The sequence below is a fragment of the Camelina sativa genome, chromosome 20, assembly GCF_030686135.1.
Source record: "Camelina sativa cultivar CO46 ecotype springtype chromosome 20, ASM3068613v1".
NCBI classification, from domain to species: domain Eukaryota; kingdom Viridiplantae; phylum Streptophyta; class Magnoliopsida; order Brassicales; family Brassicaceae; genus Camelina; species Camelina sativa.
The window spans coordinates 32,422,041-32,446,138 of NC_141899.1; the positions used below are offsets into that span (position 1 = coordinate 32,422,041).

The 24,098-nt window shown below is 39.0% G+C and overlaps 1 protein-coding gene and 3 pseudogenes across 5 annotated transcripts; 1 reads left to right on the top strand and 3 right to left on the bottom strand.

The window, feature by feature from the left end:
- Positions 1 to 1,971: 1,971 nt before the first annotated feature.
- On the bottom strand, positions 1,972 to 7,065 carry LOC147919743 (disease resistance-like protein CSA1 pseudogene; annotated as a pseudogene). The gene is made up of 3 exons (XR_015592310.1): positions 6,310 to 7,065; positions 3,106 to 3,278; positions 1,972 to 2,686 (listed from the first exon to the last, which is right to left on the bottom strand). The product of XR_015592310.1 is annotated as a disease resistance-like protein CSA1 pseudogene (transcript).
- LOC109131258 (uncharacterized) lies at positions 3,821 to 6,212 on the top strand (annotated as a pseudogene).
- A 135-nt stretch (positions 7,066 to 7,200) lies between the features above and the next one.
- LOC104771737 (disease resistance protein LAZ5-like) lies at positions 7,201 to 10,034 on the bottom strand. Of its 3 annotated transcripts, XM_010496312.2 has the most exons (4): positions 9,423 to 9,840; positions 8,166 to 9,336; positions 7,726 to 8,037; positions 7,201 to 7,439 (listed from the first exon to the last, which is right to left on the bottom strand). In XM_010496312.2, exons 2-4 carry the CDS (start codon positions 9,069 to 9,071, stop codon positions 7,335 to 7,337), a joined length of 1,323 nt encoding a protein of 440 aa, XP_010494614.2. In that variant the 5' UTR covers positions 9,072 to 9,336; positions 9,423 to 9,840; the 3' UTR covers positions 7,201 to 7,334. The 3 variants fall into 3 exon arrangements, with proteins under 3 accessions (XP_010494614.2, XP_087362708.1, XP_087362709.1); XM_087506582.1 differs by having other exon boundaries at positions 8,166 to 10,034; XM_087506583.1 differs by lacking the exon at positions 7,201 to 7,439 and having other exon boundaries at positions 7,586 to 8,037; positions 9,423 to 9,886.
- Positions 10,035 to 11,764: 1,730 nt separating this feature from the next.
- LOC104771740 (uncharacterized) lies at positions 11,765 to 24,000 on the bottom strand (annotated as a pseudogene). Its single transcript, XR_015594011.1, has 10 exons — positions 19,115 to 24,000; positions 18,469 to 18,783; positions 17,380 to 18,359; positions 16,145 to 17,296; positions 15,507 to 15,821; positions 14,438 to 15,415; positions 13,794 to 14,352; positions 13,574 to 13,683; positions 13,318 to 13,467; positions 11,765 to 13,202 (listed from the first exon to the last, which is right to left on the bottom strand). The product of XR_015594011.1 is annotated as an uncharacterized LOC104771740 (transcript).
- Positions 24,001 to 24,098: the final 98 nt, after the last annotated feature.

Sequence of the window (24,098 nt, forward strand, 5' to 3'; positions counted from 1 at the left end):
GCTGTTGAACTATGTTGGGTGGTCCGTTGTAGCCTCGTCCGCCGCCTGCACCATGGCCTCCATTAGATCGTCCGCCGCGCCATCCCCCTCGGCGACCTCTGCCGCCACGGGCGTTCTTTGGCTGATAAGTAGCTTCGACTTCGCCAGAGAGATACTTCGCGTACAAGTAATTCTTCAGGTGGACGCACTCTTGTGTGGAATGAACTGGGTACATGAGAAAATCGCAGTAGAGTTCCTTCGGGTCAGAGGGCTGCTTCTCTTGATCGTCCATCTTGGAGACTGCGTGGATGACGCCTTTTTCGATCTTGAGGTTCGTGGTGCTTGCGGGGTTTGTGGTGTTCGACCCGGTTTTTAGCTTTGGGGGGATGCGACGGTTGTCCGTCATTAGTTTTTGCGGCTATTTGAGCCTCCTCCTCCTCATCGAGCGCGAATCTGGAAGCTCGATGCAGCGCGTCGTCAAGGTCCTTGGGTTCCCGGATGTTGAGGTCCTTTCGTAACGGTGATCCGGGGATCAAGCCCTTTCTGAAGGCTGCCATTGCAGCGTCTTCCGGGACGTTGACCTTTGTCAGCTTCTCCTTGAATCTGTTCAAGAAGCTGGCGATGGGCTCTCCACGTTCCTGAGCCATCTCCCAGAGATCCAAACTTGTCACGCCTCGTTCGATGAGGATTCGATAGTTCTTGAGGAAAGCCTTGGATAATTGATCGAAGTTGTCGATTGAGTTTGGCTCGAGCCTCATGAACCATACCAAGGCAGGGCCGGAAACGCTATCGACGAATAGCTGACAGCAACCGGCGTCCCTCTGTTCGTCGGTGAATCGTGCTTTTGACATAGTTGCCATGAAGGATGTCATGAACTGGACCGGATCTTTGTCTCCTTGGCAGATCGGAAGTTTCAGCTTGACATTCGGCACGGCAGCCCGCGTTATCCGTTGCGTGAAAGGTGACTGCCGAGTTACCTCGACAATCCTGTCGATCTCCGGGGCCGTGCTGATAGCTCGATGGAGGAGCGTGTTCATGCCGCTAATCTGCGACTTGATTTCCTCGAGTTCGAGGCAAGGTCCGGAGTTTGCGAGGCAGGTGACCGGGGCGGCCGAGCTCTCTTGTATCCGTAAGTTCGGATTCGTCGGTCGAGTACTCGACGTGGTCTGAGGGGGAGGATTCCTCCACTCGAATTGTGCGTCCGAAAAGTCGAGACGACGAGTGAGACCGCCTAAGTCGAGTGCTGGCGACTGTTCAGCAGAGATTTGTGATGGGGTTGTCTGGATTACAACGGCATCGACTCTGCGGTTGGTGTCGGAGATCATCTGGTAGATCTCTTTCGTCATGGAGCCGAACAAGATTTTGAAGTCTTCCATGGACACGACCTGCGGGTTCTGGACCGCTGGCGTGGTATGAACAGGAAGGTTCCCGTTTTGTGCGCCGAGCTGCTGCTCCGTTGCGCGAGCATCCGCCTCGTTATGGGTTTGTTCATCAGAGGGCTCCGTGTCGATGTTGACTGGTTCTTTGCGAGTTCACCCTGCATCTTGGCTGGTTTCGCCTTCAGATCTGACCCCGACTTGGAGTTCGGTGGGGGTTTGGGATAGGTTTGCCGTTGTGTTTACGCGGTGACGAGAGTAGACGGCGGTGACGGGCCTGGTCGATGCGCCGCCTAGTGTTGCGGTGCTGTCCTGAGAAGGTGTGATGCCTGTGAGATCGGGCATGTCGGAAGTTGTGCGGTTTGCTTCGGGAACTTCGTTGACGATGGAAGACATTATTGCAAGGCTTCTTAGGGAGAGTTTCCTAGAGAGTAACTTTAGAGACGATTTGCGTCCCCACAGACGGTGCCAATTGTAGAAACTAGGTTTCCACAATAAATTTGTTTAAGGGGGGAAACAAATTCAGTGAAGCTATCTCTCTAGAAAATAGATCTAAACCTTGGAATTAGAAGTAAAGAAGAAGGACTCAAAGAAATTAGGGTTTATTGCTAAGAACGAGAGGAGAACTCTATTATTGTATTCGATTGTGGATGGATTACAATGGAGAAGTCTCATCTTATTTATACATGTTCGTAGATCGCTAAATATATTAACTTTCCTTATCGGACGAAGTGAGATATGGAAAACTGCCTTATTGCTTGAATCGGCCGCCACACCGAAGTGGAAGTCGGTTTCTTTCCCTCCAAGATTGGGCCTCGTCCAGATCGACTTCTCATGACCTAATTAAGTCCTTAACCGGATTTCCAATTAAATAGTCAATTAGTATTTCTGGTTTAGCTCGGTATGTCGGGGATGCTGAATCCCGCACCAACAGAAGCTTTAGTAGTGACACACCCCTTCTCAATGTCAACCTTTTGACATGGGTTGATATTCACCCAACTGGTGAAGCCAATAAAAACGTGAGTGGACTGAATCATACATTGTGGTTCATCGCCTGTCTCAGATAAGTCTCCGATATGGAATTTGAAGAAGCTAGAAGGCGTCTTGACATTGTTTAGCTCACATATGCATTTCACCATAAAATTGTTATTTTGTATTCTGTAGTTTTGAAAGGAGACAACAGCGCATAGAGCTACACCAACAAACCCATTGTCACTCAACTGTGGAGGTATCTCTGGATCTAAAACTGCTCCAGAAGCTCTCTGATTGAACCATGCAGGAACTTCACTTCCAGGAAAGCAAGATGCAACCAAAGTTTCAAAAGCGATACCCTGTGTAGCAAAACTGAAGATAATTAATTTGGTAATTTTAAGCTGTATGTTTTGTAAAAAATAAAAAAATAAAATAAAAAAAAAGTGGTAAGTTTTGGAATTTCACACTTAAAAAAACTTATTTATACTACCATATGTATAATTTCTTGATTTTGTAGGCTTAAAATTATACATTATATTGAATTTAGTTAGTATGGACATTAAGTTGAATATTGAAAAAACTAGTGAAAAAGAAAATAAAATCTTAGCACAAATATTTTAAAAAATAGAGGATATATGAAAATATAGCGTGGAGTACAATGCAAGTATTATGATCAAACGTTTCAGATTTAAAATGACTGTGGGCGGCCAGATATATAAATGAATAGAACGAAAAAAAAAAAAAAAAAAGATTGGAGTTCTGGGGGAGGGAAAAATACCTTATGGTGGCGATTCAATGCATCTGACAAGAGCCGGCTCTTATTGTGAGCATAGCATATGAGTTCACTCTTTGCCATGTGTTCCAATTTTTCACAGTTAGTGAATATAAATGAAGAAGAGACATGTTCCGTTGGCAAAGGAAGAGCTAGAGGACTCCCTACAGTTGTTAGCGGTAGGTGTGTTAATGGTAGATCAGCTGACCTGCCCAAATTTTGAAAAAAAAAAATTATTATCTAGTTTTAGAGTTTTATTTAGAGTTATTTGAGTACTCCAACCAAACAAATTTAAAAAATCTGACCTCCCTTTATGATATCCGAAAGTCCACTAGTCCATAACAAAAAGAATATCAAAGCCTTTTATTTGTTATAATTAAAAACAAATCTGTTGGCCCAATTTATTTAACCTAATAATTTATTCTGTGCTTATATATATTAAACAAAGAAGAAGGCATCTTTATTAAGTCGACCAAAAAAGAGAAAAAAGCTACGATCGCTGGTGTGTCCGTGTCTCCGTGTCACCGTGTGTGTGTTTTCAATTTTTCTGCTTCACGCCTTCAATACATCAAATTCTTCAAACCAAGTAAGTTTATTATATACACAACTAGATTTTGTTTTATAATCAATTTTTTTGAAAAATATATTTAGAAATAAAAATTCCAATACATGGTTTTATTTTATGTTGACAACTTTTTTCCTAATTTTTTCAGAAGAAACAATGAATATTTTGAAAAACTACTATAAAAGAAAAGAACCATCTACACCTCGCAGTGAACCACCATCTACACCTCGCAATGAACCACCATCTACACCTTGCAGTGAACCACCATCTCCACTTTGCAGTGAATCAGATGATGTTGATTTACCTTGGGATCCTGCTGATCGAAAAAGAATAACAAATTATCATCCGAATCAAAGAGATGAGGTAATTCGAAAATACTTGATTCGAGGTCCTTGTCAACCTCGTGGGCATACTTTTAAACAAATATTGATAGGAAACACATTGAGGCGATTTAACCCAGCTTGGTTTGATCAATATAGAAATTGGTTAGAGTACAGTGTGAAAAAAGAAAAAGCTTTTTGTCTGTGTTGTTACTTGTTCAGAGATAATGCTGGTAAATGCGTAAAAAGTGATGCATTTATCACAGATGGATTCTGTAGGTGGAATGATTTAAAGAGTTTTTCAGACATGTGGGAGGTGTTGATAGTTTTCACAACAATGCAGTTATGAAGTGTGAAAATTTGATGAAACAAGGTCAGTCTATTGAGCATGCTTTGCATAAACAAGACGATATTACAAAAAAAGAGTATCGAATTCGGTTGAATGCTTCTGTTGATGCTTCAAGATACTTATTGCAACAAGGATTAGCTTTCCGTGGTCATGATGAATCAGAAAATTCTGTCAATAGAGGAAACTTTGTGGAACTCTTGAAGTACACTGCTGATCAGAATGAAGTTGTGAGTAAGGTTATTTTAGACAATGCTCCTGGAAATAATCAGATGAAGTCTCCTAAGATTCAGAAAGATATTGTGCATTGTTTTGCAGAAGAGGTAGTTAAATATGTTATTGAAGAAATTAATCATGATGTTTTCGGTTTGCTGGTGGATGAATCTGCTGATGTTTCCGACAAAGAGCAAATGGCGGTAGTGTTTCGATTTGTTGATAAAGGTGGGATAGTCAAAGAGAGATTTATGAGTATCACACATGTGAGTGAGACTTCTGCAACATCTTTGAAATTTGCTATTGATGATTTGTTTGCTAAATATGGATTGAGCATAAAAAGGGTGAGAGGACAAGGGTATGACGGAGCAAGTAACATGAAGGGCGAGTTCAATGGATTAAGATCATTAATTCAGAGGGAAAGCACATCAGCATATTATGTTCATTGCTTTGCTCATCAACTTCAATTAGTTGTTGTGGCAGTTGCAAAAAAACATTTTAATGTTGGCGACTTTTTTGATATGATTTCTCTGTTACTGAATGTAGTGGGAGCCTCATGCAAAAGGAAAGATATGATCCGAGAGAATTACAGAAAAGAAATTATGGAAGAAATTAATAATGGTGAAATCAGTACAGGAACAGGATTGAATCAAGAGATCTCTCTTCAAAGACCAGGGTATACTCGTTGGAATTCTCACTACAGAACTCTATTGCGGGTGATTCAGTTGTTTTCTTCTATCATCAAGGTGCTTGAGTACATTGAGAATGAAGGCACAGATGACTTGAAAAGACGTCAAGCTCATGGTCTCCTTGATTACTTTCATAGCTTTGATTTTGTGTTTTATTTGCATATGATGATACACCTTTTAGGACTCACAGATACCTTGTCAGTGGCGATGCAAAGAAGAGATCAAGATATTTTAAATGCTATGTCATTAGTGAAATCAACTAAGAGACAACTCCAGTTGTTTAGGGATGGTGGGTGGAATTCTCTCATGACGAAAGTTTATTTGTTTTGTGAAAAACATGAGCTTGAAAGGTTGAGATGGAGGCAGATTTTGTAGACTCAAAAAGACGAAGAAAAAAGACAGGAGTGTCAAATATGCATCATTACAAGGTCAATTGCTTATATTCTGTCTTGGATTTACAGCTTCAAGAATTTAACGACCGCTTTAATGAGGTGAACACTGAGTTGCTTATTTGTGCTGCTTCTCTATCTCCCATCGATGCATTTACTGAGTTTGATCTCTCAAAATTGTTGAGGTTATCTAAGTTCTACCCAGATGACTTCAGTTTAGGGGAGCTCATTTCTCTTGAGCAAGAATTATGTATATACATTGATAATGTTCGACATGATGAAAGATTTTCTAATTTGGAGAATCTTGGAGACCTTGCTAGAATGTTGGTGGAAACACGAAAACATATGTCATATCCTTTGGTTTATAGGCTTTTGAAGTTGGTTTTGATTCTGCCTGTTGCTACTGCAACTGTTGAGAGATGTTTTTCAGCCATGAAGATCGTAAAGACATATCGACGCAATCGGATTGGAGATCAATTTTTGAATGATTGTTTAGTTTGTTTTATCGAGAAAGATGTATTCAAAACTATTACAAACGAAACTGTGGTGACAAGCTTTCAGAACATGAAAGATCGTAGGATGCTTTTATAATTATTTTTTAACATTGCAGGATTTTTATATTTATATGAAAGAATTTTTTTTTTTCTTTATGTTTTGACCTGGGTTAAAAAAATTTCTGGGTCCGCCACTGTGGAAGCATGTGCATTTAAGTACTCAAGATTCGGTGGCAGCATCAAAAGCTATGTTAGATTCGTGCAATATCTCAAATCGATCCATTTCAAATGAAAGAGTTCACTAATGCAAGACTGCAGGCTGCATATCATATCATTTCTGCTTAAGCATAGACGCCGCAACATGGATAGACCAATATTCATCCGGGGTGGCCGTTGGAAACCAACTTGGTCACTGAACTTACCACAGTGTAATAACATATTTGGCACCTCCGTTATTGCGGTCCCATCAAGAAGTAAAATCTGCAGATTTTCCATGCCCTCTGTGATTTCAGGAAAACCCCTAAGCCCTGAGCAACCGGAGAGTATCAGTTCTTCAAGAGCCTTCAGCTTTCGAGACAATCCGGAAGAGAATCCAGCATTTTGCAGTTTTTCAAATTCAATAACTCAAGTTTCTGGAAGTTCTTGATGGTCGGAGGAAGACTCTCGATTGCAGTGCCATCTAAATGTAGAAATTCAAGATTTTTAGATATCAGCTCAAATCTTTTAAATTTGGAGCAGTCACTGAGGATGAGAGTCTTCAGAGATATCAAATCCAGGTTTTGTGGTAGAGAAGATAGCATTACACATCCTCTGAGGTTTAAGAAAACAAGGCTCTTCATATTTTTCATCTCTTCTGGCAACTTATCCAGAATGATGCAGCCTTCAAGATTTAATCTTTGAAGATAAAACGCATTCGACAATGCTAACAAGTCAATCAACTTAGTCGAATAACTTAGGGGCTGTTATTGGATAGATGATTTCTAATTCCATATGGAATTGTAAATTCTAGAAATCAAAAGACATGAATTTTGAAATAACATGTTTTATCCTTGGATTTGGATCCTTCTATTTTACACTTTCAAATCCATACAAATCCATTTAAAATATAATGTGGATTTTGAAATCCAAAAACAAATCATTAAATGAATAACATGGGATTTGAACAAGTATTTGTAAATCATAGAACCAATAACACATAATTTTGATAAGTATTTTAAAATCAATGATTGAATAACACATAATTTTTGGTTGGATTTCTAAATCCAATAAAATCATAGAACCAATAACCCCTTCTTAGATTCACCCACTTCAACCGTGGCACTTCCTGTGACAACCACTCAGAACACATTTACCACTAATCAGAAGAATAACGAAATGATATAGGTTTCAATTGTATGTTATGAAACCATACAATTGCTGTTTCCGCCAAATGGTTGTAGTTTTAATAATGTAAATCATAAACGCAAGAAAAAGAAAATCTCATGTTTGCGTATAGATATTTGTGTAGAGAGAAAAAAAAAATCACATATGTATACGCAAATATGCATTTGAAACAATCGAGACCATGATCAAAATATATCAATGTAAAAAGATGGGACAATAAGACACACCTTAATAGCTTCCCAAACACGTACTATCTTACTGTACGGCAGCCTTAAATCAACAAGATTCTCTGGGTTAAAGTCTGGTGGAAGTTCATCCAAAGGGAATTTCAGCCAGTGGAGATAACGGATCTCTTGCAATGGGAACTCTAGTCCATCGGGCAAATGTACCTTACCGTCAAATTTACATTGCTGGGGACAGAGAGAGTCATAAATTTTGAGGTATCGCCGAGTCAGCTTGTTGAACTTTTCGATGAAGGTTCTCGGGTCTATGGGTATACCCTTGTCATGTGTGGATGTGTCTAGGAATATACCTCTCACCTTTTTCAAGTACCGGCAACAAGTTCAAAGACAAAGAAGTTAGGAAAAGTCTTTGTGAAGTAATTCAGCCTTAACTCAAGAAAGTGTACTGTTGATGTAGTTGAGAGGGACTTGGCATTTTCTTTTACCTCTTTTATTTGCTGATTGGGGATAACCTTTTTTGAGCGTAGGGTGTTAATAATTTTTTCATGATCCCACATTCTTGCTCCTGACTTATTTTCATCAGATGAACCAAGTTGCTTGCCCAATGTACACAGTAGATTATGCATCTCTACTCGGCCGGCAGAGACAGATATCAACAGCTTTTCAACGAGATCTCTAACAGCTTCACGAGACTCAGGATCATATGGATCTAGTAAACATTTCACATAATCCTCCTCCTCTGATCTGAAGAAACAAGCGATGTCTAGAAACACATCCTTCTCTTGATCACTAAGTTTGTCATAGCATATTTTTAAACCAGCTAGGATCACTGGATAGCAACAATGTTGAACCGTTAGTAGTCTATCTTCCCAGTGTTTCTCGTTTTCCCCACAAAGCTCCTTTCCCAACTCTTCAAGGGCTCGTGGATTGCCCCCAGCATAATCCACAAAATCTCTGGATAGCTTCATGAAGTTCCCTGCGGTACCAGAGACTTGATCCTTAAATGCATGATGATTAAAAAGCTCCAAGGATTCTTTATCGTTCAATCCAGGGACCACATAAGTATTGTGAGCCAGTTCTGCAATCGATGAGTTGTCACGTGCTGTAATGACAATCTTGCTGCCCTTTTTAATCCGATTGATGTTCCTGTGTAAAAATTCTACTTGGCTCTTGTCGCTCACATCATCCAGAACAACGAATATTTTCTTAGTGAACATTTCAGCCCCCACATCTTCTGGACCCTTCAGAAGTTTGTGCATCAGCCAATCTTCCTTCTGCTCTGACTTCTGTGACATCTCACGTATGTTCTTGAAAATCTTGCTAAACAAGAAATTGTTCTTCCAGGCATTGAAATGCAACTCCGCAAGAGTGGTTTTACCAGTTCCAGCCATACCAACGATTCCAACAATTCGGGTTTCAGTTGTAGATTTAATATCCAATCTTTCTTCCAATTGCTTTAGCTGATGCTCAACTCCGTAGGGGGAAGGCAATGCACTAGTTTCTTCGACAGTTGTAGAGGAACTATCTCCACTAGAAGTCAACGTTGATATATTCGAAGATTGCAAGTTGGTACTTACTCCTCCGATTTCTGATGAAATATTAGCTTCCACTTTCTGGACTTCCTTGACAATATCGAGGAGAAACTTGTCCTGTGAACTGAAATACGAAAGAGACAAAAGAAGTGTGACACTTGCTTTAGGAAAAAAAAAAATGAGATAGTCAAACAAAAAACTAAGTAATACCAAACCCATAATTGTGGGAACAGACTCTAAAGCCTCTTCCCACTGTGAAATTTTGGGTCTCTTACGACGACCTTCTGCATATAGCTTGACACCAAACTCTCCCTTGAAGAAGACGGGAATAACTCTAAGGTTTCCTGTTTTGACGTTCTTCATTATCTCCACCAGTTCATCCAAGCACCACTCTGAATCTGCGTACCCTTCAGAGAAGATCGCCAGAGCGATTTGCGACTCCTTGATCCTTTTTAAAAGGATTCCAATAGGTTCGCTCCGGAGCTCCTCCCTGTCGATATAGTAGTTGATATGATGTTCTGTAAAAGTCCTCTCCAAATGGCTGATGAAGCCATCCCGAAGATCCAGTCCCCGGAAATTGATAAAAACTTGAGGTCGTGGCTGAGGAAGGACTTTGACCGTGGAAGCCGAAGCTGAGGTGATGGAGTTGATGATATCCATTTGAGAGTTTCTTTGGTAGGGATCGCAACTAATTGAACGTATGTACACTTGAATTATGAAGTCAACAACTACGCCACACTAATAGGTAAGATCTACCAACTTTGGTTAGGTTTTATCAGCATTCAATCATTATTATTTAATTATCAAATGACAATAATTTAACCCCAAAATTATGTCATGTTATCCACCGCCTAGCGATACTAAATTAGTCAGTTTGGAGTAATTTCTCCTACAATCGATATTCTTATGGTTAACTAGAAGATGGCTGTTGGCTTCCGTTTTATGAACGTAAACAAATTGAATGTAGCACTATCTTTGCGACTCCACTAAGGCTTTGAATGGGAAGACAGAAAAAAAGCAGATCACCCTGTAAAGCAGTTCTCCTATCATTAAGTCACCATTCAAGAACTTTTTTACTTTTAAAAATTATTGCAGATGAACTGTGTGCAGTTCATATTTTTTTTGTCTTTTTGTGGCAAAAGCAGGAGAAATACATGCAGATCTGGTCTACAGCTTTTTTGATGCTGTTCACCTTTGATCTGCACTTGAACAGCCAAATATTTGATCTACTTTAATTCTGCTTGATCTGTTTGAACCACTTGATCTGCACTGCATGATATGTTTTTTCCATTCAAAGCCTAAGTCGTGTTTTGACAATGTAAAAAGGTAAAAATTGATTGAAATAAATGAATTCGTTATTGTCTTTTTGTTTTTTGACAACGATAGAATTAGCTCAAACGAGCCAACTAGGTGAAAAATTGTTCACATACAAAACAGAGTGCGGATTCATATTAAATGAATTCGTTAGACCATCATTACTAACAGATACTCTCTCAAATACTCTTATTAGAAAATAATAAAAGGAAAAGAGAGAAAGAAAAAAAGAAGTCAACCGTTCCTTGAAACGATTCTCAGACCAAACCAGACATGTGTAATTTGTTTAGTGGAGAAGAAATTTAAAAATAAATAAATAATAATAATTTGTAAAAGAAAAAAAAAATTGTTTTTTTGAGAAACGTTGAGTCGTTACTCAGAGTAGTGATGCTCTTATTGTTCATATATAGAGAGTTTGAAACCATGAAACATTATTTTTTGCTATGAGAATGCAAGTAAAAATAACAACAAAGCCACACCGCAAACAAGAGGACCAAACCATTTTATGTAAATGTTGTCTGACTTCGCTAACGGTGCTAGTAATGTGATCGCAGGCGAGTATATATTTTGATAACAGACCACACACCAGCAACAAAAAGCAGAAAAATCATTAACCACTTAACAATCGGAAAAGTCATCAAGAGAAACATGAGAAAAAACATAAAATAAGCTACATGAATTTCTCCTCCCAGGGACTTGGGATTTCCTCCAGACATTTGGTTTAGCGCTCTCTGTACTGCCTTAACAGTCGGTTCAACAAGACGGAAATCTATGCTGCAATATTACCCAGGGAAACAGGTGAAGATAAGATGCAGAATACTAAGTGATTCTTGCTACACACAAAGGCCATGTTCGTTTAGTCATTTGGCATTTCCATTCAAATGATACGTTCAAATGATTAATCCAAATGATTCACTTGGATGTCAAATGATCAAACAAACAAGACTAAAATATGGTTTATTTGGATGATGCATTTAAATGAAAATGTGTTTGTTTATCTATTAACATTTTCCATTGAGATGGATTTAATAAAAAATGACTAAAATGTCCATGTTTTGATCTAACCATTTTTTAAAAATCTTAATGTTAATCATATTAATATTAACTATTAAACTAAATATATATACACCTAAATAATTTATAATTTCAAAATTGGAATTAAAATTATATCTGACATTTTTAAATTTCCATTTTTATAAAATATAAATTTTTATAAGATTTAAAATATGTTATGACAATTAAGAAAAAAATCAACATTAACACCAAACAAAAACTACAAAAATCTCAGTATCAATATCGTACATAACTCCAAAAGATTTTTACAAGAGCTCACCAAACTAGAAACTCCAAAAGATAACCTTTCAATAGTAAAAAAAAAAATAGCAAACTGATGATTTCTAATATTTCAAAGATCACAAACGTTTTAATATGGAAGACAAATTCTCCGCCCCCGCCTCTTAAATCGTCACCGCCGCCGGAAACTGAAATGCATATCAAACAAACCCAGACACAAAACACAAATCCTTTGATGAATAAAAACCAAACCAAAACAAACAAACCAGCAACATGAATCTCCACAGTCCACAGCTACCAAACAACCTCTGAAAAAATATATTCATGAGCTACATTCTATTCATATGATCTATTGATCCAACACACTAAGCAATACAAAGCCGTAAACTAAAGCTAAACAAAGAATCAAAGCAACCTGGACTAGTATTTCAAATCAATAATCAAACCTAAGGCTGAGTCCAGTTCATACTCTTCAAACCCTCCTCAAACAAAGTAACCAATACCCAAAAACTAATTCGTCTTCTTATTGCAATCGACACATTGAGATAGAGAGAGAAAGCGCGAGAAAGGGAAGTGAATCGAAATAAACCTGATTACTCCGGTGAGAGATCCGGCAAAGAGTGAGAAAACCTAGATCTGTGTTCTACGGTGTCGGGGAAAGAAATGGTGGTATAGTGTAATTGTCTAAATTAGGCAAGGTTATTTTGGACATTTAATATTTTTGGCTGAATCATCTCCAGTTGAATGCATCAATCAGACTCAGCCAGAATTTTCATATTTTTTGGATGAGTTTAAAAAAAATCATCTAACTGATACATCCAAATGGTCTGTTAAATTATTAAAAGCGAACATCATTTTTCATTTCCATTCTGATGGATCATCCAAATGGAGAAACGAACAGGCCCAAAGAAGAAATTGGCTAAATGTTCTTAAAGAGTGAAACAAATGAGTCCACATTCCACTAAAGATGAAGCGAAAATAAAGTGACAAAAATTACTCAACTTTCAAAATTGGGTTATTTAGGTTGGAAATTGGCAACATTTTGGTCATAAAATAGAGAGTCATGGTGTGAATAATATTAGTGCTAAGTGTAACCAAAAAAAAACCCAGTACTGTTAAGTTAAAACTAGTGGAGTGTCGTTCTGGTTAAAAATCTCATATATAAGTTGAAATTTTGTTTGTTTTGTGTTAAGTTTTTTTACGTGGTAAAACTTAAAAGTGGGTCTAGACCCCAATATTCATCAATAAGGATTATCAAGATAGCAATACCCGTAAAGTTCCGAGTGTTTGTCAATTGTCTTTGTAATGGACGTCACGGAAACCTTCCACTTCTGGACCTTCTCGGGTTCGTCCTTGTATAAAGGACGATGCGACCTTGGAAATCTAATAGACAAGACAAAATATTTCAGATTTTGGTGGTTCAAATGATTGAGGAAAGAGAATGGAAATTGTTTTGAGCAATTCATTTATTTTCTTTGTGTAAAAAAAAAAACAATACACGACTATGGTAGGGTTGTTGGGGTTTCTCCGACAACCGGGTGTCCATATCGGATGTTTGAACGTGTCTCTCTCCTTCTAAATTCTTGGATCCAGTACTATATTTAAGCGGGAATAAAGGAGTAGTGATAGGTGGTTGGGGACTTGAGGGCTGCAGAAGACGTAAACAAAAAGGTATTATGATCTTACAATGAAAAATATTTGTTACCAGAAATATATCCAATTCATCCAACCAATCAACATGTAGTCAAACTTACAATTCTAGGCGCTATTATTTTATTTGGCAATTCAACTATCTTGTGCTCACTGCTTTCACCCTGTGATATTCCTGCGGTTGTGGTGTCCCTTCTTACATTTGAGATCGCATCTAAGAAAGGAAGGCAATCAAGCAAGTACAAACAGTCAGACATTTAAAAGATGACCAAATTAAAAAGAAAGCTAGAAAAAAATAAGCAAAGAAATCTTAGAGCCAATCACCGTTTCTTGAATGAGCTCTGTATTGAGTTTCTTCAACAGCTGATCTACGTACACCAAATTTAACCTGCATATCATCGGTTGCATAGACTAAACTGAAGCCACACTTCAGTACCTTGCAACCTTCTAACAATTGTGTACCATCTGTCACTTGAAATTCAAACGAAGCCTCAGTATGACGACATCCCTCTTCATCTTCCTTCTCATCATAGATCTTATAATCCAACGTACTAGTATAGCCAATAAAGACATGCGACGATTCAATCTTCCCTAGTGTATTACTTGGTTCCCTCCAACTGCCAATAATACTACTAAAGCAGATACTCGACCCATCTTTATTGTTGAACACACAATTACATTTCACTACTAAGAGACTGCTCCTCTGCTCATTAAAGCTAGGAAATAGGACAACAGCACATAAAGCTATTCCTGTTAACCTGTTGTTACTCCAGTGTGGAGGCAACTTTGGCTTTAACACCGATCCAAAGGCTCGGTGACTAAACCACGCCGGTATTTCCCATCCAGGAAGGCAAGTTCCAATCAAAGCTTCTAAAACAAGACCCTACGAAAAGGAATACCAAAACAAGATTAAATAAAATAAATGCTGCCAGGTAGACTAGAAATTGATATCTTAGTGACAGACAGACCTCGTTGCAACGAGTGAGTTCATCTAGCATCACCTGGCTTCTCCACCGAGTATAGGTTATGATACTATCCTTGGCGTCTCGATCCAACTTGTTGCAGTTTGAAAAATTGAACGTGGCATGGATCTGCTCAGACGACACCAAAGGGCCAGAGGATTTGCAACTTTTTCTAGCGAATCACAGCCATGTGCATCAAAGTATTGAAGTCTTGGTGGAAGCATTGGAACAGATCTCAGCTTCTTGCACTGCTTCACGTCAAGCCAGTTCAGATTATGTAGATTCCTAATGTCAGGCTGCAGGCTGACAAAATCATTTCCACTCAAACATAGATGTCGTAGTGAGGATAATTTATTAACCTCACATGACCATTCTCTCACGCTGCTATGTGATCCAATATGTTGAAAGAACATATCTGCGGAAGATGAACCTTCGGACCCAGTGAAGCATGAAATTTTTGGCATCTCGTTTGCTCCTGTCCCATCAAGGAGTAAAATCTGGAGATGGTGTAAGCTATGCATGGCATCTGGAAGATTCTTAAGCCTTGAACAACCAGAGAGTGTTAGCTCGTCAAGAATTTTCAGCTTGTCCAGACAGTTGGGAAGGTACTCTAACATTTTGCAGTTCTTCAAATTTCCGGAGGTTCTGTATAGCTAAAGGAAGTCCTTTGATTGATGTGCCATCCAAATGTAGAAATTTTACACTTTCCGAAATCACCTGAAATTCCTTTAGGTTTGAGCAGTCACTGAGGATGAGAGTTTTTAGAGAGATTAAATTCATCTCCGGAAGAGAGGAAAGACGTATGCATCCTCTCAAGTTAAGGAATACAAGCGACTTCATATTTTCAATCTCCACTGGCAACGCATCCAAATTCGTACAACCTTCGAGATCTAATCTTTGAAGATTTTCTGCCTTTGACAATGCTGACAAGTCAAACAACTTACTCGAATGGCGGAGATCTACCCATTTCAACCGTGGTGTAACCTGTAAGAATTCAACAGCCAAAAAGAAAAACTTAAGTCAGCTAATGAAAAAATAACAACAAAAAAGATGGCACAAGAACAAGAAGACACACCTTAACACCTTCCCAAACACGTTCAATCTTGCTGTAAGGCAGCCTCAAGTCAATAAGATTTTCCGGTATGAAGTCTGGTGGAAGTTCTTGCAACGGGAATTTCATCCAATGGAGATATCGAACCTCTTTCAAGGGGAATTTAAGCCCTTCCGGAAAGAATAAGTTTCTATCAGCTTCACATCTCCGAGGACAACAAGAATCGTATATCTTGAGGTATAGAAGATTGCGCATATCAGTAAAGGTCATACATTCCAAGGCAATATTCTCCTTTATCTCAGAAATGTCTAAGAAAATACCTCTCACATTATTAGCCTCCTGGTAGCAAAACAGAGTTAGAAATTACATGAATTAGGGTTTTGCGTTCATATGTAGGGTGAGCTTGTTTTCTCAATGTTATTAGACATGAAGGGTTGTAATTCTCTAACCTAGAAAAAGCTTTTCTATTAATTTTTGGTTTGATGTATCTAGATGATTCTTAGAAAAAAAAAATTTATGATCCATCTAAAGTTTACACATGTTGATTTATATCCGTCTTCGTATTTCAGGCAGGTACATTTTTTGTATCCCTATCAGAAAATGATCTTAAAGTTTGTTCTAGAACAGCCAATAGATGTTGCAGATAGGTTAAATAAACATACCTTTTGTTTCATTTTTGTCACCTTGTTGATGATATCTTTGTAGTTGCAAAGCCTATACTGCCCGTGAGAACCAGGTTCCTTGGCCAATGTATACACCAGATCATGCATCTCTACTCGCCCACCAGAAACTGTAATAAGGAACTTTTCGGTAAGATCTCTTACTTCACTCACAGTGTCAGGAATTCCTGAATCCAGTATACTTCTAACAAAATACACGTCTTCTGATTTGAAAAAATAAACTATGTCGAAAAACACATCTTTTTGTCGTTGATTAAGTTGGTCTATAGATAATTTCCAGACATCTCTCGTCTTCATATTGAAACTTTGTCTCGCACTTTGCAATTTTTGTTCCAAATCCGCCTCTTTTTCCCCACAGAGGACGCTTCCTAGTAACTCTCTACCACTGTAAGAGCTTGCAAAAACTGCGTCACTTTCTTCATTTAAAAGGTCAACTATCTTATTTTCAAAACTCTTTCGTAAATTTGTGGTAGCATCATATTTTGCTTCACAGATGAAACTCTCGTCCCTTTCTAGATATAGACCAGCGTAAGATTCATATTGGATATCGTCATGAATTCTGGAGTTTCCATAAGATGTTGATTCACCTGGGATGTTATCAATCCTCTCTGGAATTACAACAGTCTTTGCATCCCAACTTATATTCTCCCTTTCATTGGTTGCATAGACCAAACTAAAGCCACACTTGAGCACCTTGCAGCCTTCTAACACTTCTGTACCATCTGTCACTTCAAATTCAAATGAAGCCTCAGTATGATTACATCCTTCTTCATTTTCCTCACCATACTTCTCAATATCCAATGTATTGGTATAGCCAATAAAGACATGAGATGATTCAATCTTCTCTGTTGTGATGCTTGCTTCCCTCCAACTGCCAGTAGTGAAACTAAATTGGATATGAGACCCATCTTCGTAACTGAACACACAATTACATTTCACTAAGATATAGTTTTACTTCTTGTAGTAGCCAGGAAATAGGATAACAGCGCATACAGCTATTCCAGTAAACTGGCTGTTACACCAGTGTGGAGGTAGCTTTAAATTTATCACCGATCCAGAGGCTTGGTGACTGAACCATGCTGGTACATCCCATCCAGGGAAGCAAGTACCAGTGAAATCTTCCATAACATAACCCTGCAAAAAAGGAAAGCCAAAAAAGATTAGATATCAAGATATGCTGCCAGGAAGACTGAAAATTGATAGAGAAATAGGCATACCCCGTTGTACTGAGAGAGAGCATCTAACACCAACTGGCTTTTCCAGTGAGTATAAGATATGATACTATCCTTAGCTTCTTCACTCAAGTTGTTGCAGTTGGAAAAATTGAATGTGGCATGGATCTGCCCCGACAGCACTGGAAGAGCCAGAGGATTTGCAACTCTTTCCAGTGAATCACAGCCATGAGCATCAAAGTACTGAAGTCTTGGTGGAAGCATAGGAATAGAGGTCAGCAACTTGCAATGCTTCACGTCTAGCCAATTTAGATTGTATAGTTTCCCAATGTCCGTTTGCAGGCTGACAAAATCATTCCCACTTAAACATAGACGTCGTAGAGAGCATACTCTATTAATACCACGTGGCAATTCCCCTGGGCCAAAAGGTTGTGAAACCATATCTGCAGAAGCTTGGCCTTCTAATAAAGTGACACACGATAAGTTTGGCATCTCTTTTGCTCCTATCCAGTCGATAAGTAAACTACGCAGATATTTCATGTTTTCCCTTACATCTGAAAGATTCTCAAGTCTTGAACAACCAGAAAGTATTAGCTCTTCAAGAGCTTTCAGCTCTCTAAGACATTTGGGAAGACACTCCAACATTCTGCAATTCTCAAATTCAATAAGACAAGTCTCTGAAGCTTCTTAACGGCTAAAGGAAGTCCTCTGATTGCAGTGCCATCTAGATGTAGAACTTCCAGACTTTCAGATATAAGCTGAAATTTCTCGAGGCTTGAGCAGTCACTAAGGATGAGAGCTTTAAGAGAAATTAAATTCATCTCAGGAAGATATGAAAGACGTGTGCATCCTCTCAAGTTCAGGAAAACGAGAGACTTCATATTTTGGAAGTCTACCGGCAGCTTATCCAAAGCCGTGCACCCTTCCAGATTTAATCTTTGAAGACTTTCAGCTCTTGCCAATGCTGACAAGTCAAGCAAATTACTGGAGTGGCTTAGATCTACCCATTTCAACTTTGGTGTATCCTGTGACAACCCGTCAGAAATTTCAAACCACCAATCAGAAAAACTGACTAGTTTACTTAAGCTATCTGATGAAAAAATAACAGCAAAAAGATGAGACAAGAAGGCACACCTTAACACCTTCCCAAACACGTTCAATCTTCCCGTAAGGTAGCCTCAGGTCAACAAGATTCTTTGGTCTGAAGTCTGGTGGAAGTTCCTGCAATGGGAATTTAACCCAGTGGAGATATTGCACCTCTTCCAATGAAAACCTAATCCCTTCCGGGAAGAATAAGTTGCAGTCAGCTTTACATTTCCGAGGACAACAAGAATCGTATATCTTGAGGTATCGAAGATTGTGCATATTAATGAAGGTTGAACTATCCAAGTGGATGCTCTTTGTTAACTTTGCCATGTCTAACAAAATACCTCTCACATTATGAGCATCCTGAAAACAAACCAAAAGAGAACATGTTAGCAAAGCTTACAATGTCTTAAGGTAACCGAAGCACTACTGTTGAATTAGAAACCTTGTCTAGATAAAAGTTTTACTTATTCTGTGTTATACCATTTATTATTATTGTTTTCTGTTTTTTCTTAGTACTAGATAAAGAGTTCATGATCTATGTTAATATTCCGCAGATGTTGATTAATCTCACAGTTCAGGTGTGAGAGAGGGTAACAATTGTTTCCTCTACTTACTAGGAAAAAATAATCTGAAATTTTTTTTTGAAACATGAATGTATTTTCTCCGTAACTGAAAAAAAAAATAAACTTACTGATAATTCCATTTTCTTTAGCTTGTTGAGTATATCTTTGTAGTTTCGCAGCCTAAGCCGCCGAGGAGAACCAAGGTCCTTACCGAGCGCATACAGTAGAACATTATTGATCTCTACTCGGCCATCAGAGATTGTAATTAGGAACTTGTTGGCGAGATCTTTTACTTCACTCACATCATCAACAGAGTCAGGATTGTAAATGCAGATTCTGGAACAACTTGCTGTGAGGAACAAGTCGTTGTGCCGAACAGAGCGTTGTGTCAATCAGGAAGCTGCATCAGATCACAGACGCCTGAGTTGCTGACATGGATGTGTGAGCTGACGTGGCAAGACATGAGTGGATGTGATGTTGTGTCGAGGAAGCTTGCTGACTTGGCATTGAAGATATGGACGAGATTGTACTTGGAGATATGGAAAATATTCTCTGTGATAAAAAAGGAAAGGATAAGCTTGAGCAGCAAGCAGTTTCCGTTTGCTTGGAGATATGAAGAATATTCTCCGCAAGAGTTAAGGAAAGGATAAGGCTGAGAAACAAACAGTTTCCTTATCCCGTGATATTTGGAGATTCGCCTTCTAGGGTTTCTCAAGTCGTGTATAAATATTCTAGGAGTAGGCCACGAGCCAATTTGAGCACTCTAGAATATTGATACAGTTGTAACCTTCGAAGCCACAAAGATAAGGCTTAGAAGAGGTGTTCCCAGTTCTCTGTGACGTTAATCAGGGTGGTGATTAAGTGCGCAGAGAATTGTTTTTCTTTCTCTTAGATCTACACTGGTGAGAGTTTAGATAGAAAAGAGAGAGGGTGAGTTATATTCTCTTAGACAAAAAAAGAGAGAGAGAGGGTTAGATTCATTCTTAGTCGGGTTCAATCCTATTGGGTAGAGTAGGTTGAGTAAGGGCCGAGACAAAATTGTATCCTTGTAAAAGATAAATTTTGTTAATAAGATTGAATAGAAAAGCGTTGGCTTGGCGCGTTCCAAGTGTGAATCAGTGTGTTGTGTGTCTCTATACCCTTACAATTGGTATCAGAGCAGACGCCTGATAAAAGGATTTTTTATCTTTTCAACAGGTGAGATCTTGAGAAGAGGTATGGAGAATCCACAACAGTTCGTTGATGAGAACAATCCGCTGATGATTGATGCTGAGCATTATGATGATTGGAAAGCAGAAATCAGATAGATGATTCAGAGTTGTGATATGGAAGCCTGGTTCGCTGTTGAAGATGGATGGTCACTTCCAACACTTGCGAACATGAGAGGAGAAACTGTAATAAAGCCCTGTAAGCTGTGGACGGCTGAGGAGAAGTTAAAGGGAAAACAGAAAGCTGAAGCGTTATCTACTATTTTCAGCTGCTTGCTGATGGATCTGTTCACGATGGTACAAGAGTGTTTGTCAACGAAAGAGGCTTGGGATATTTTGGAAGTCTTCTTTGAGGAAACCAGAAGGGTGAAGAAGGAAAAATCTGATGTATCACCATCCTGTCATTTCAACAGTCAACTAAGCTCGTCGAGCCAGGAAGTTGTAGTGCTGAAGAAGCTATATAAGGATAAGAGGCTTGTCAAGGAATTTCTCAGGAGCTTATCACATGGATATCTTTCTCACAATGATGGTAAAGGTGCTTTAAGTTCTGATGAACAGAAGGTTGATCAGTGTGTGAAATTAGTTCAGACAGATGAACTGCATATGAGAAAGAATGATCAGAAGGCTGAGAAATCATTCACTCTGAAGACAGTAGAAACTCAGACGTCTGTTCAAGGTAATGAGGAAATACTGAGCAAGAAGCAGTTTAGAAGGCTGAAGAATGTACAACGTCAGTGTCAATCTTCATCATCCAGATCTGGTGCAGAGAAAGAATCTCAGAGTTCTGACTATCAAGGTTATGGACACTTCCAATCAGAATGTTCTGAACTTGAAGGAAGAAGCGTGTTGAAGTTTTACAACCGTTAAGGCTGTGGTCATTCGATATTTTGTCTGACATGGAGTGATCTTGGTTCAGCCCAAGAAGATGATGAGACTCAGGAGTCTGTTTTGAAACCTAAGGTTGATGTGGCTGGCTTATCTGTTGAGAAATAAGTCATCGCTCTGTCTAAGGATCTGACTCTGCAAAAGAAGGAGAATTATGATCTGGTGTCTGAGAAAGAAGAGCTGCTTTGTAGAGTCTTCACGCTTGAGAAATTGTTGTCTGAGGAAAATTCATTTCGTCTTTGTTGAGACAACGCCTTGAGGATCAGCTAAGGAATAACAAGAAGATGAGTAAAGGAGCAAAAGATCTGCACAGGGGGCTGATTACTCACGTGGGTACTATAATTGCAAAATATGGCATAAGGAATCATGGAGGTGAGGCTGTCAAACGGGTGTCTCAGTTCAACCTGCAGAAGACTAAACAGATGACTGTTATGAACAACCTGAGAGGGAAACTCTGTCATTGTCCAGTAGAAGTTTCACAAGGTTGGAAGAAGAGGACAATATAAGAAGTTAGGGCAAGACTGTGAAGTGTCGAAGTTCTGAACAAAAGAACATGTCGCTGTTACTATGCAAGTCAGAGCCTCCACAAAGCTGTCTGTTTCGAGTGTCTGGATTGTACTATACCATTCACGCATCTGAAGGAGTGTCACAAAATATTCGAAGATACATGCGAGTAAACTTCAAGAAGCGTGACATGAACTGTTATGTATTGCACATTGTTCATGATTAACAGTTTGTTGTATTGAAGAACTATGGTCGTTCAGGGTACATGACTGTGAATCACGGAAGGCTATACGACTTTGAAGAAGGCTCAGCTGACAAGGTCACTTTTGGGGATGAAGTTGTAGGTTCAATCAGAGGCAGAGGTGTATCTCGAGGTAAAGACCAGCCCACTATGGAATCTGTCTACCTTGTCAATGGTCTAAAAGTCAATCTGATTAGCATCAGTCAGCTGTGTGACGAGGGTTTAGATGATACATTCACCAAGGAAAGATGTCAGGTGGTTGATGAGCACGACAATATTTGAGTCCAAGGTCAGCGCTCTGATAATAGCTGTTATATATGGAAGTCGTCCAATCCATAAACAAAAGAGTTCAATCAGCCAAGTTCTATGATGTCTAGAGACATGATCTGAGAAGGAGTGTATTAACTAGCTTTTGTCAAGTGTAAGTTGTAGCACTCAGAAAACTGTGAGAATCACTTCCATCAAGAAGCTGCTGGAAGGATTCAGGAGGGCAGAGTTGTTGTTTCTGATGCTATTACACAGAGTTGTTCGGATGCAGTTAGTGGTGTTGCATGTAAGAGCCTTGCAAATGGAGTTAAGTTAAAACACCTTGATATATTAGATGGGCGAGGGTGAAGCTACAGAGGTGGTTACTAGGTCTGTAGATGTTGTTGCAGGTCATCGCTTGTCTGCTGGTTGTATGTGAGTCATGATTGTGGATAACAGAAGTTGAATAAGTTGGACAAGTTGTGGTGAACAAGAATCGTTTGGTCGGACAAAGCTCTAAGGAGAGTTCGCTTGACACAACACCTTCACTTCAACATAACGATTGCTAGGAATGGCTTCTTTTAGAAGACTGTTTACTTGGAGCAACTGTAAGGTTCTGAGGATCTTAATCTGCAATTAAACATTCGTCAGACAGATGATGAAGTATTCATATACCAGTGCGAATATGCCAAAAGTTTGATCAGTGCATGTGAGTTACAGAGAAGTGAAGATGAAGCCACACCCATGAGAGTTGGACATGGTCTATCTTAGAAGATGAATCAGGACACTGTGTGAATGGTAACTGGTACGGTGGACTGATCAATTCGTCTGAAGATGTGTTGTACCAGCAAATCAGACATCTGATATGTACTTGCAAGCTGTGAGTGTATCAGTGACAATCGTAAAGTATCACACATGCGAGCTGCTGAAAGGAGTGCCAAGTATTTTAAAGGCACATTCAACATAGGGTTGGTGTTGACAAAAGGAGCTAGAAGAGATCTCGGTCTCTAAAAATCACCGTGAAGGATATGGTGGTTGTTGCCTTCTGAGAACAAATCTGATTTTCTGCTACGCTCAGAAGCCTGTCAAGGTACCTCGTTCAGTTTTTAAATATGAGGTTAATGCTTTGGGAACCTGTTTTCATCTCCTGATGAGAATCAAACAATTGAGAACAGCGTACGGTACATTCTTAGACCCTGCATCAATGTTGTGTGATAATCGTTTGTTTGTTAATATTGTTGTAGATCATGTGTCACATACTAAAATTACAATTACAGGATCCTGAATATTAGTTTATTCATAGTATAGTTGTGGAGAAACTGATAAGTAATAGAACATCAAAGTATTGATTTGTGAATTGCTGATTTGTTTACAAAACCATTGGACTTGGATCATCACATGATTCTGAGAAAAGTCATTGGTGTTTGTGGGATCTAATATGTTATGTGAGTTGTGTTGATCAGACACAGGAACATGCATCAGAACAGGCCATGGAATTCCTAGAATGTATAAAAGAGCAACACTCTGTCTAAACGAAGAATCAGTGGAAAACAGCTGCCTGTCATGCCAATTCATATGGGGAATCTCGTAAAACGTTGTCGTGAAGGAGGAGGTCAAAGAGCTGAGGAGTGGCATTATTATGCATTCCATTCTGCAAGAAGTACCAGTTGTTTGTAACTTAAAAAAAAAAAAAGGGAGTTATGTGGCTGGTAGGTTTGCAACAGAGTCCTGAGAATAATAACAAGGGAATGCACAAATATCCGCGGTTGAGAAGTCAAGTGATATCGCTGATAGAAATCAGGAGATTCAGCAGAAGATCGTTCATATCATCAAACTGTGAAGATCATTCATGCCTGTTGGATCTAAGCCCTAAGGTAGTGTATCATGAAAAGTCAAAAAAAAAAAAAAAAAAAAAAAAAAAAAAAAAATGATGATGACTTGATACACTCCTGTCAATGCACTCTCCAAAGGAAATTCCAGCTGCCTACTTCACGTTGATGATGAACCATGAGAATCAAAGGCATGCCA

What these genes read in the sequence shown, in the direction of transcription:
- LOC104771737 (XM_087506582.1), bottom strand. Translation starts at nt 9,872, where the DNA reads ATGGATATCATCAACTCCATCACCTCAGCTTCGGCTTCCACGGTCAAA. An exon ending in CCAATCAGCAAATAAAAGAG is followed by an intron (nt 8,038 to 8,165) that starts GTAAAAGAAAAT and finishes TACTTGAAAAAG; the next exon opens with GTGAGAGGTATATTCCTAGA. An exon ending in GTGTTTGGGAAGCTATTAAG is followed by an intron (nt 7,440 to 7,725) that starts GTGTGTCTTATT and finishes TGGTTGTCACAG; the next exon opens with GAAGTGCCACGGTTGAAGTG.